The following is a 12,924-nucleotide window of genomic DNA, read 5'->3' as shown; positions in this document are numbered from 1 at the left end:
CAGTGTGTCTGCTGGGAGAGATTTCATTGTTTGATTTCAGAAGACACCGAGTTTTCTGTTTATTTTGATCATGATGGGAAAGCGTGGTTGATTGCGTGCAGGAACTCCCTCAACATCTTAGCTCCCATCACCGTCATACAGCTGCAGTACACTGAGCACGACGTCCAAGTTAACTCGCCCTGCCTTATTCCGATATACAACTCACATCTAAAAACACTAACGAAGATGTGATTTCGTAAGAATACATTAAAGAAGACAGTGGCTGTGGGTGTCATCGTTATCATAATCTAATTATTTGAAAAACTCTTTTCATATACACCACAACTTGTCAAAGAGATGGTGAAGTGCCAATGAGAAGTTGGCATGCCGAACAAGAGAGACAGTTCTATGGATGCACAACTTCTTTAAAGGAATGAATGCGACTTTTTGTAGATACTAACCCGTTATCAAGCATGTACTAGTATCTACACAGGAACGTCGTATTCATTGAAATAAAATAACCATATGTCCATAGAACTATCTCCCCTACTCGATGGCGGAGTTGAATAGAACATCGTCAATGTGAAAGTGAGTCAGGGTGTGCTCCAGATATACTGTCTTCCCGTTATATGTTGACGCCAGACACTTATACCCCTACTTACAAATGAACTTATCCGCCTTCTGCTGTTCATTATACAACTTGTTTGGTCTGTATGTTCACGAAATAATGCAGTCAATAACAATCATATTATACTTGTCTATATTTCAGAGTCGCGGCCAGACTACCCAGAAAATAGGCAACTTGACGCTCGTCTGTCCTCCAGGTGAGTAAGTGAGTGAGTTAGTATGGTTTTACGCCGCTGTTAGCAATATTCCGGCAATATCACGGCGGGGACACCAGACATGGGCTTTATACATTGTACCCATGTCGGGTCTTCGGCGTAACGAGCGAACGCTTTAAACACTAGCCAAATCCACGAGTGCCTTGCTCTGATGTCGGGTCTTCAGCGTAACGAGTGAACACTTTAAACACTATCTCTGATGTCGGGTCTTCAGCGTAACGAGTGAACACTTTAAACACTATCTCTGATGTCGGGTCTTCAGCGTAACGAGTGAACACTTTAAACACTATCTCTGATGTCGGGTCTTCAGCGTAACGAGTGAACACTTTAAACACTATCTCTGATGTCGGGTCAGTTGGATGCAAATGCATGCCTTCCGTGACAGCAGACGAGTCTCGCGGAGACGGTAACGCATTGTTATTTCTGAGTGTGATGGCAGTCACGAAGTGATGACGTCTTGCAGCAATCAGAAGGAACCTGTCTTCCCGCCATGTGGTGGAACGCTGCCGTCCACCTGTCTGTCTGGTCCAAACGTCTGGTATCATTTCATGCCCCGCTGATCACACTTTGCCTGACACCAAAGACGTTCCCAGCGTGACTTTGTGTTGACCCTGTTTCAAGCTTGCCGATGCATCTGCTTAATTCTTTGCTTGTCAGAAGACGTATTTGACACTGAGGTGCACTTAATTAATACACAGAATTAAATGTCCAAACACAGGTTTTAAAGCACCTCGTGCTTATCGTGCCCATGACTGCATGCCTCTGTCCTTTCATCAGGAAGTTCAGGTCCTGTAGGAGTTACCCAATCATTGTCTACCGGGACATTTCAATCTTAATTTTTGGATGATTTTTCATATCATCAAAATTTGATCCTCAGCAAACTTGGAATAGTATCTTTCATTTCAGTTCTTCAAAACCCGCAAACAATTGACTTTTAAAAAGAATATTTGTTTGTTAAAACATCCAAAACATCACTGAGTTAACCGGTAGGTCCCTTATTCACTAAGCACGCCTATTGGAGTTGGCAGAGGTGGGTCAAGTATTGACGAATACACTTATGGGAACACAGTTGGAGAAGCGCTGATGAGCTTAGCAATCATTTCCTTGATAGTTGAGGACGGCCATGGGTCACAAGACAAATGATTGCTTGTTGTAAAGTCAAGGAGGAAACACGATACCATCATGCATTTCTTTGTTATATTTTAAAATTCTACAGTACAAAATCTTCTAAAAGGTGACTCATGTGTTGTTGTTTCTAGTGTAGCATGTGTAGAAAGGCTTGGCCACAGAGTGACATGCCGTGTGTTTGAATCAAATGGCAAATGTCATATGCATAAACACGTTTTAAGCACACTGTGTACATCAGAATGTGAGATGGGATACGTCGAGGTTAGATGGATGGTTGGTAGCAAGTGAGCTTTCGTTTTCGTTCCACTAATGGTTTCCATTACGATTCAAATTATTCGTTTTAAGATTTGGGTTGAATAATTACAAGGAAGCTTTAGACTGTAGACCCCTATTGCAGACGTTTTACCTCTTTGCTGAAACTCATAAGAACGGTGCCGCAGACCTAAGTTTATAACTGGGGCTGATCTGGGATTTGCACCAACGACCAATTGATCCTGGACACAGCTAAGAGACGCGATAAGATGCGGGGTCATTTTACACCAGGCTGATATTGCATAAAACATGTGTGAGACCTTTCTTCTCTAAATCATAAAGCAGGGCAGACCACTTCTCCAGTGTAGAGTTTGTGCCTCTGCATGCTCTCTGGAACTTCGGTGTAGTAATGGATGGTCAGCAAAATAGGACACAGTTGTAAGACCAATCTCTCCCCCGTCCCTCTTTTATGGCAGTGACCGACAAAATATCCCCGCTCTTACAAACATTCCATTCAAAGATGAAATTCATTACTTCAAAGACGGAATGTATGTGCATAATTCGCATTATCAAAATTAAATAGCTACTTAATGCTCAGAGTCAAAAGAATACCGTCATTTTTTTTCTTAACAGGGTGGACTTTTTATGGAACCAGCTGTTATCTCAAAGTATCAAAGGCGATGGAATGGGAGGATGCCAAGGAACTGTGTATGAGGTATACATGCATGATCCTTTCGCCTTGAATACAATAGCAATCACCTCAAACGTGTATATATAGCAACGTTATTGATATTTATCTAGTGTTTGAATTCGTTTAAAGCTATACGGCACTGAAACATATCTTGAACTAAAGACAGTATGTAGTTAGTTATCACGGCATTTCAACGTCCCTTGAACTGTTTGTACAATGATACAGTTAGGGCAACGACGTTCATTACGTGCAGGAATGAACTGAGGGAGACAACTCCTTTTAATTTTTCAACACGTTTATATATTCCTGTACAATTAACACTGGTCCACTTCTTGATTACTGGTGCTGTGAATATTGAAGAACGTAATATTTTCTAATATGATTAAAGCTACATTGTGTCATTTTACGGAATTACTGGCCTGGAATCTTGGCACTGCATGAAATGTGTTTGGTTGATGTTAATGGCCGCACTCAATAATATTCCAGCTATAATACGTCGTCCTGTAAATAACCAAGTCTGACCCAGACATTCCAGTGATATATTAACCAATCAGCAGGCACGACCACCCTATCCATTTTGTCGCCTCTAATGACTAGAATATATTCCAACCTATTCCACCCCGGAATCCAAAAGGGGATAGACCTACTCTACCCTGGAATGCCTAAGCAGGGTAGATTACTAATATCAAGCTGTAGCATATGTGCTTTATAACAGAGAACAGGGAATGCCTTTGGACATACAAGATGAAGTCGAGAACGAGGCTTTGGCCGACATGGCAGGCTCATGGAATATGTTTTGGGTTGGAGACAAAATTAAAGGTAAGTAATAATGTCTACAAAATGACCAAAAGTATATTATGATGTTATATTACAGTATATTAATTTAGACCATGTCTTTTATTGTCTACAACGGATAAGCAATATGATATGAAGCTAGTATCGACAAGAGCCATTACATTCATATAAGAATTATCCTGTCTGTATCAGCGTAGAACGCTTTCGAAAAGAAGCATAGATTGTAGATTCAAGTAAACATGTCCATGTGTTCCCCTGACCTCAGATTCCTATGAGGGCTACTGGGAGGTTTAGTAAACATGGCTATGTGTTCCCCTGACCTCAGATTCCTGTGAGGGCTACTGGGAGGTTTAGTAAACATGGCTATGTGTTTCTACTGACCTCAGATTCCTGTAAGGGCTACTGGGAGGTTTAGTAAACATGGTTAACGTGTTTCTCCTGACCTCAGATCCCTGTAAGGGCTACTGGGAGGTTTAGTAAACATGGGTAACGTGTTTCCCCTGACCTCAGATTCCTGTGTAGGCTACTGGGAGGTTTAGTAAACATGGTTAACGTGTTTCCCCTGACCTCAGATTCCTGTAAGGGCTACTGAGCTGTTTAGTAAACATGGTTAACGTGTTTCTCCTGACCTCAGATTCCTGTGAGGGCTACTGGGAGGTTAAGTAAACATGGTTAACGTGTTTCCCCTGACCTCAGATTCCTGTAAGGGCTACTGAGCTGTTTAGTAAACATGGTTAACGTGTTTCTCCTGACCTCAGATCCCTGTGAGGGCTACTGGGACGTTAACGAGCCCCCAGCCAGTGTCAAGGCAGGAGATTGTGCAGCTGTACAGAAGAACGGTCGCTGGAAGGTTGTCCCATGTCAGAGTCGTCTTCCTTTCTTTTGCAAGAATCCATCATGTATAGAAGGTATGTTACTTTATTGAAGTTCTCTTTTGATTTTGATAACGATACATGAACATCAGGTACATAAGTACCATGCAAGGTTTTTTCAAATATAGTTTCCAAACACAAACCCATGATCATCATTTAGCTGTCTGTGAAGTTATTATTGTTGACGTATTTATTTATACGATTTGACTTCAGTAATTTTTCTTTTGCTTTTATGTAGGTATAAAGGTAAAACAGCGATGTTCATATATTGTGTAGCAGAGTTACGTACAACTCCATGGACACAAAATAATCACCATATTGAAATCAATTCGTATTAAGTAAAGCGTTAACAATAATAAGTTAACATACTTCTTATTTGACACACAGAAGACTGTAAACAACAATACGAATAAGTGACATCGTTCACAGCATAATGCAAGACAAGCCCCGCCTATTCCTTTATCGGCCAATCAAGAAACAGTGGTTTGGAGCTTAAACGAAAAATAACTTGCATGGTAAGCAACTCAAATGCCCCGGAATCATTTGCAATTTATCAATTTTTTTTTTTAAATTACCAGGTTCTTCCGACTGTGGACGTGGCAGCTGCCTGAACAACAAGTGGAAGTGTGACGGCATCAACGACTGCGACAACAACAGGGACGAGATGGACTGCAGTAAGTGACACTAACTGTAGAGGGAACTCCAATAAAACAAATCCAGAATTTGTTGCATTGTTGATAACAAGTACCTACACCCAGATACAGAAGCATTAGTTGTGTTGAAATGCTGTACATCCACATGCATTACTTGTTTATTTAAGCCACAGTTTGAGTTGAATTCACTTTTTACATGATATGTTCAGGTTCAAGATGCACATTTACAAAGACCGGCGCAAGTGGCAGCATCAACTATTTCAGCGGCTACGCCAACAACGCCGACTGCATGTGGACCATCATCTCACCCCCTGGAACACAGCTAGGTGTCACGGTAGGCAGGGGTTTAGGAAGTAACGTTCTCAGCACATCATGTATACACTCGGAATCAAACATAGATAATATCCCATACGCGTCCTCTCGCGACTGTTCCAGTGTGAACATGCTGCTGGTTAGGGAAGTATGATTCAGTGCAAGGGAGGGGACGATACTCTGCCACATTGTTCAATAATATCAGTGAAGTTGACATGCACTAATGTTCATATGTTTTTGAAGGGGAGATGGACAGCATGAGTGATTTGCATCCTGGTGTGTTTCATCCTTCAGTTCAGCTCTGTGCGCCTGGAAGACAAGGTGGATTTGCTGGAAGTGAGGGTTGGAGGCCAGACGATTCAGGATACCCGAGTGTTGGAGACACTGACAGGCAGTCTGGACAACAAGGTCATCTACAGCACCAACAACATGATGCTGCTGCGTCTTACATCTGACTCTTCTGTTACAAACTTTGGTTTCGACCTCACCTGGTCCTCGTGTAAGTCTTGTGTGGATAATTCGTCAAGGATTTGTACAGCAATGTGTATAGCATTCACACTACTATTGATTTATGTAATACTTGCGAGATCAACTGTACCAGAATTCTGAATTCTGTTCGCAGCAACCAGTGACCTCCCTACGGACGTCCGCCCTATCACAGCTGGGTCATCGTGGACAGACTTGACGTCCCCATTCTTCCCCAGCACCCCGCCCAGCGGCTTCCGACTGGAGTGGTTGGTGTCCAGCTCAGACAATACAATTGTCACTCTCATGGTAAAGTTTATCACATGTAAAACATTAAATGCAAGAAAACATACATATCTATGATAATTATAAAGCACATATAAAACTGCTGATGCGTGTATTGTATGTTTACATATCTTTTCGTGTAACGATGAAGCAATACTTTCTGTCTTTGTTGAATACTCTGCACATGATACTGTTATGCGCGGGACATGAGAGTATGGGTATATTGGTATGCGTTTCTTCCTGTAGAATACGCGAACAAACAAGTAATCGCACTTATTGTTTTGTTCAGGTGGAGGAAGTTGACCTCGCCCCTGACTGGATGTTGATGGTGTACAATGGTGAAGGGTATGACGATACTCTGCTGATGGCCTCCAGGCGTGCGGATCTCTCTTCACCAGCCATCTATTTCTCCACCGCCAGTAAAATACGGATTATCCTGAAAGGGAAAGACACATCTGGCGGAGGACGTGGCATCAAACTAAGGGTTAAGAATGGTAGGCTGTGTCCAGGATCACATCAAACATTGTGTGCATATCATTGACTACTGTAGACGTATACTACATTCACGACAATTGAATCTATTAACTACTCTATATCCGTATTCTGCAGGATGCATGGTTGAGACGCGAGCAGCTAATGGCACAATAGACACAGCATTGATTCAGTCATGTTCTAACCAAGAAGTAAACTCTAAATCTATATGACATTCATCTACAGGATGCAACGTTGAGATACAAGCAGCTAGTGGCACAATAGACACAGCATTGATTCAGTCATGTTCTAACCAAGAAGTAAACTCTAAATCTATATGACATTCATCTACAGGATGCAGCGTTGAGATACAAGCAGCTAGTGGCACAGTGTCCTCACCTGGATTCAGCAAGAAGAGGTATCCGACCTCAGTGACCTGTTCCTGGAAGATTCAGGCCCCGAGTGATGCAAACAGGAACCTGATGGTCAAATTCCTCTACCTTGTTCTGGAGACCGTTGGCAAGGATCTAATCGAGGTACGAATACAAATATCTTATGAAAGACACTTCAGAAAGAGGTAATATGGTAGAACAATATCTATGTATTGGGCATGTTACATTTGGAATGCCTGTAAGGCTATACCGTGAGTAGGGCTGATATTGAGATCACAATAAACCACATAGCGCAGTGAAACTGTTCTGATAAACTAAAGGTAATTTAAATTCCACTATACGCCAGATATACAATGGTTCAGACGCCTCGGCTGGAGTCCTCCATATGGGCAGCGGGTACACAGGGGATCTAACGTCATCCCTTCCCAGCGTCAACGGAGGCAACACTCTCTATGTCAGGTTCAAGTCTAGCCTCATTCAGGACATGGGAGGATTCCAGTTTGAGTTCTCTATAGGTGAGCATCATTTATAAGCATTACGTTTCTTACACACCTGTTGGCGAGAAACCCATTTGAGATGGCTGGTAACAAACATGTGTGAGATGTCCGTGATTGGCTGATGACCAGGTCAGATTTTTCGGAATACTGTCCTATTCACGTACGTCTGTGTATCTAGGTTGTATTAGACAAAATACGTTTCGATTCGATGCCAAAAAGTGTGATTTTAGGGTGTGCAAGAAACAGATATATACCATTTATCTTAAAACTTATGTAGTGATGTCTATGTATAGCTCGCCGATGAATATGAAACAAAGTTAGTTTCTGTATTTTAACTTATCTGTTTCCAACTATGGCATTGCCAAGAAAGTTCTTCCCGATGCAAAGAAGTTAAAGTCCAGTTTCCATCCTTGCCGATCTATGCTGGAATTTTGTGGTTCGATCGTAGCGCTACTTGGCTATTACGAGTTACGTCCCTCCTTTTGACCACTCAGAAACACTAGACACACCGCACTCTGTTGCCAAGGACTGACACAGAAAGTGCTGAGAGAGCTGGGTAACTTACCTATGAGGTAGATCAGGTCCGCTCCTTGGCATCTTCCCGAGGCAAGGGCGTTACCTGACTGGTCCCGTTTCCACCCTTGCCGAAGTGCGCTAGAGTCTCCAGGATCTACCAGTGGATATTACGAGTTATATCCCTTCTACGTCCATCCTATTGACCAATCAGATTCCACCTCTCTTATCACTTGCATTTGTTTCACGTAAAATGGCGGCACCCAGTGAAATCAATTTGATCGATAATCAACATCTTTGTTGCAATAAAACGGATCTTACCTCGCGAAGTGAGTCAAATCACCTCGCTTTTAAAGCACGAAAAGAGTTGAAAACTACCTGTTGACGGTAACACATGCTTTGCAACTCCCGAATCAACTGAAATATTTACGGCAGTCGCTACGTTATTTATGAACCAAATGTCGATCTTTTACGCGATTTGTATTAGCCTATGACACGTTAATATATATAACTATTTATCATATTCTTCCGTATGAAAGACTGATAATTCCGAAGTTGAGAAAAGTGAAATTTTCATTGCAGTGAACATTACACTTGATATTTCACTGTAGTGACCATATCACTCTGACAGAACTATTGCCTTACAAGAGTGACCTCCCCTTATATTGTCTCCTTTCGTCGTAAGTGACGAGCCCGTACACAAACTGTTGATGTTTGCTTTTACGTTAGGTCCACATTGACAAGGCAAAATAGTCGTTTATAAGCCTCTTCTTGCCTTTTGTTATTCACTTCATTTAACTCAGACTTTTCTTTTCGACAAGAACCATTTTTGTTACTTGACCGGCGTGTCTCCTAGTTTTCAAGAATATGCTTTGTTAAAGTTGATTTTGTATATAATCATATCTCAATATATGATAAAGAATTTTCGTGACCCTAAATATTTTTTGCATACTTTTTTTCAATATTTTTTGTAAGATTTTGTAAACACGAAACTACTTTTTAAATCGCAAAAACTATGAGTGGTGAACCATCCTTGTGTGCTAGATAGAGATAATTTACGTTTCAAGGTTTTACATTTGTAATGATATGTATTAATTTTCTGGTAGACAGCTACACGAAAAGTATATAATAAAATATCTCATTTTCCCCCGTCACGAGATGAGAGAAACATGCTTTTTCAACCGACACATGAAATATCCTCTATAACTCCAAAAGTCCAGTCTATTCCTCCAAGGGTAGAAACTGGACTTTTACAGTCTGTTACCTCTCTTGCCTCCGGAAGATGGGAAAGTAAATGAGCAGTACTCTATGTCATAATGATATTTGAGGGACAGTCAACAGAGGCTATTCCCCCCACATAGCATTGTGTGTATTTTTATTCAATGATACTTTTGTATTTTATCAGACTGCCCTTCTATTCCTGACTCCACAAACATGGCGAAATCATCTCCCGCCACAGCCTTCCTCAGCTCTGTGACTGTCAGCTGCACAACTGGATACTCGTTCGAACAGGAGGAATATTATCAAAAAGATACTGTTTCTTTCGTATGTGAGAAAGGAGGAAAATGGGACAAACCAAGATACCCCACCTGTCAGGGTAAGCATAACAGATTTCGGTCAATGTAAGCCACTTTGCACATTCGATTCCAAATTGTATTAAACGTGTATAAACCTAGGTAACTCAGATCTAGATATATTGAAAACACAATGTGTTTATCACCTAATTACCTACCAGGGTGTTAACACTAGAATCTGTGAGGGTAGAATCACACATTATACCGGTCAGGGTATTAACCTCCCAGCCTCTGAGGTTATAATCACATAATACCGGTCAGGGTATTAAGCCAAGAACATCTGAGGTTAGAATCATATATTACTGCTCAGGGTATTAAGCCAAGAACATCTGAGGTTAGGATCATATATTACCTGTCAGGGTATCAAGCCAAGAACATCTGAGGTTAGGATCATATATTACCGGTCAAGGTATTAAGCCAAGAACATCTGAGGTTGGGATCATATATTACCGGTCAAGTTATTAAGCCAAGAACATCTGAGGTTAGGATCATATATTACCGGTCAAGGTATTAAGCCAAGAACATCTGAGGTTAGGATCATATATTACCGGTCAAGGTATTAAGCCAAGAACATCTGTGGTTAGGATCATATATTACTGGTCAGGGTATTAAGCTAAGAACATCTGAGGTTAGGATCACAAAATAACGGTCAGGGTATTAAGCCAAGAACATCTGAGGTTAGGATCATATATTACCTGTCAGGGTATCAAGCCCTGAACATCTGAGGTTAGGATCATATATTATCGGTCGAGGTATTAACTCTTGAGCCTCAGACGTTAACTAACATAACCGCACTCCAAATCTTTATAACAGCCTACAGACAACACAATCAAAATGTATCCGAATCAATCGAACCAATCGACACAAATTAATTGTCTTCATGTAACTCAGGATAAACTACTTGGAATGAGTGGTCCAGCCAGACTTTCAAATCGTAGAAAGAGCTTTTCTTCCAATCACTGCATTTTCCTTCCTGTCATACATTCAGTGGTATACTGTGGGGCGCCGGATGCCATTGAGTTTGGTTTCGTGAAGAACTACAGTGGAGCTGTTACCTATAACAATAAAGCTGTCTATGAATGCTACAATGGATTCACTATGAAAGGGGCACCGGAAGTGACGTGTAGTACATCCGGAAAGTGGATGACGCTACCCACGTGTGAATGTAAGTAACCTAAGTATGTTAGCATAACCTTACTATGCAAGTATGTGTAAGGCCGCCTCCGTGATCTAGAGGCAGAGCGTCCACCTGGCGAGTGGAAGGTCCGAGGTTCGATCCCCGACCGCGTCATACCGAAAGACATTAAGTAAGTATCTGTAAGATTAACCTTACTATGTAAGTATCTGTTAGAATAACCTTGCTATGTAAGTATCAGTAAGAATATCATTACTATGAAGTATGATTAAAAATAACCTGTGACTGAAAGTGACTGTAAAATGACTTTAACTGTGATAGCCTAATTTATGTGATCCAAAGATCACAATCTTGCCTTGCAATCAGTTTGATGACGTTTAGTTCCAGATTGTGTATGAAACCAATGTTGTTGACTGTTGGTACGTTCAGGCACCCTTGTAGATGTTACGGTGACATTAACTCATGAGTAGGGCTCTATATCCATCGAGCAATGCAATTTGACTTTTATAACCAACACATATCTGACTCAGTCGTGTTCCCCCTCAGCTGCCAAGTGTGGTTCAGCTCCTCTTGTGACGGACGCTACATCTAAAATCATCACCAGCACAGAAGCAACCTCCTACGGGGCAATCGTGGAATACACGTGCAGGGCCGGCTATGAGATTAAAGGATCATCCCGCAGACTCTGCAACACCACCAACACGTGGACCAATACCGCCCCCACTTGTGAGAGTAAGTACAGTGTATATCAATACCGCCCCAACTTGTGAGAGTAAGTACAGAGTATAGCAATACCGCCCTCACTTGTGAGAGTAAGTACAGAGTATAGCAATACTACCCCCACTTGTGAGAGGAAGTACAGAGTATATCAATACCGCCCCCACTTGTGAGAGTAAGTACATAGTATAGCAATACCGCCCCCACTTTTGAGAGTAAGTACGGAGTATATCAATACCGCCCTCACGTGTGTGAGTAAGTACAGAGTTTATCAATACCGCCCCGACTTGTGAGAGTAAGTACGCGTATAGCAATACCGCCCCCACTTATGAGAGTAAGTGCGGAGTATATCAATACCGCCCCCACTTGTGAGAGTAAGTACAGAGTATATCAATACTGCCATCGTTTGTGAGAGTAAGTACAGAGTATAGCAATACTACCCCCACTTGTGAGAGGAAGTACAGAGTATATCAATACGGCCCCCACTTGTGAGAGTAAGTACATAGTATAGCAATACCGCCCCCACTTTTGAGAGTAAGTACGGAGTATATCAATACCGCCCTCACGTGTGTGAGTAAGTACAGAGTTTATCAATACCGCCCCGACTTGTGAGAGTAAGTACGCGTATAGCAATACCGCCCCCACTTATGAGAGTAAGTGCGGAGTATATCAATACCGCCCCCACTTGTGAGAGTAAGTACAGAGTATATCAATACTGCCATCGTTTGTGAGAGTAAGTACAGAGTATATCAATACCGCCCCCACTTGTGAGAGTAAGTACGGAGTATATCAATACCGCCCCCACTTGTGAGAGTAAGTACAGAGTATATCAATACCGCCCCCACTTGTGAGAGTAGGTACAGAGTATATCAATACCGACCCCACTTGTGAGAGTAAGTACGGAGTATATTAATACCGCCCCCACTTGTTAAAGTAAGGACAGATTATATCAATACCGCCCCCACTTGTGAGGGTAAGTACAGGGTATATCAATACCGCCCCCACTTGTGAGAGTAAGTACGGAGTATAGCAATACCGCCCCCACTTTTGAGAGTAAGTACAGAGTATATCAATACCGCCCCCACTTGTGAGAGTAAGTACAGAGTATATCAATACCGCCCCCACTTGTGAGAGTCAGTACGGTGTTTTTCAATACCTCCACCACCTGTGAGAGTAAATACAGAGTATATCAATACCGCCACCACCTGTGAGAGAAAGTACAGAGTAAATCAATACCGCCCCCACTTGTGAGAGTAAGTACAGAGTATATCAATACCGCCACCACCTGTGAGAGTAAGTACAGAGTATATCAATACCTCCACCACCTGTGAGGGTAAGTACAGAGTATATC

At 41.9% G+C, this 12,924-nt stretch overlaps 1 protein-coding gene across 2 annotated transcripts in view; it reads left to right on the top strand.

Annotated features, from left to right (window-relative positions):
- The window catches only part of LOC124121080, a 124,035-nt gene that overhangs the window by 18,577 nt on the left and 92,534 nt on the right, over positions 1-12,924 (top strand). For both annotated transcript variants that reach the window (XM_046484032.2, XM_046484033.2), the window contains exons 2-15: positions 749-803; positions 2,835-2,916; positions 3,608-3,711; positions 4,446-4,595; positions 5,138-5,233; positions 5,422-5,546; positions 5,819-6,023; positions 6,147-6,298; positions 6,564-6,768; positions 7,100-7,281; positions 7,484-7,652; positions 9,553-9,744; positions 10,710-10,886; positions 11,403-11,588. In XM_046484032.2, coding sequence (XP_046339988.2) covers positions 749-803; positions 2,835-2,916; positions 3,608-3,711; positions 4,446-4,595; positions 5,138-5,233; positions 5,422-5,546; positions 5,819-6,023; positions 6,147-6,298; positions 6,564-6,768; positions 7,100-7,281; positions 7,484-7,652; positions 9,553-9,744; positions 10,710-10,886; positions 11,403-11,588 — 2,080 coding nt within the window. The remainder of the gene's footprint in view (positions 1-748; positions 804-2,834; positions 2,917-3,607; positions 3,712-4,445; positions 4,596-5,137; positions 5,234-5,421; positions 5,547-5,818; positions 6,024-6,146; positions 6,299-6,563; positions 6,769-7,099; positions 7,282-7,483; positions 7,653-9,552; positions 9,745-10,709; positions 10,887-11,402; positions 11,589-12,924) is intronic.

This window comes from Haliotis rufescens, unplaced genomic scaffold (assembly GCF_023055435.1).
Source record: "Haliotis rufescens isolate VD_foot unplaced genomic scaffold, xgHalRufe1.0.p SCAF_11, whole genome shotgun sequence".
NCBI lineage: Eukaryota > Metazoa > Mollusca > Gastropoda > Lepetellida > Haliotidae > Haliotis > Haliotis rufescens.
Note: the sequence above shows the minus strand (reverse complement) of the source record. Positions and strands in the feature narration are given on the sequence as shown.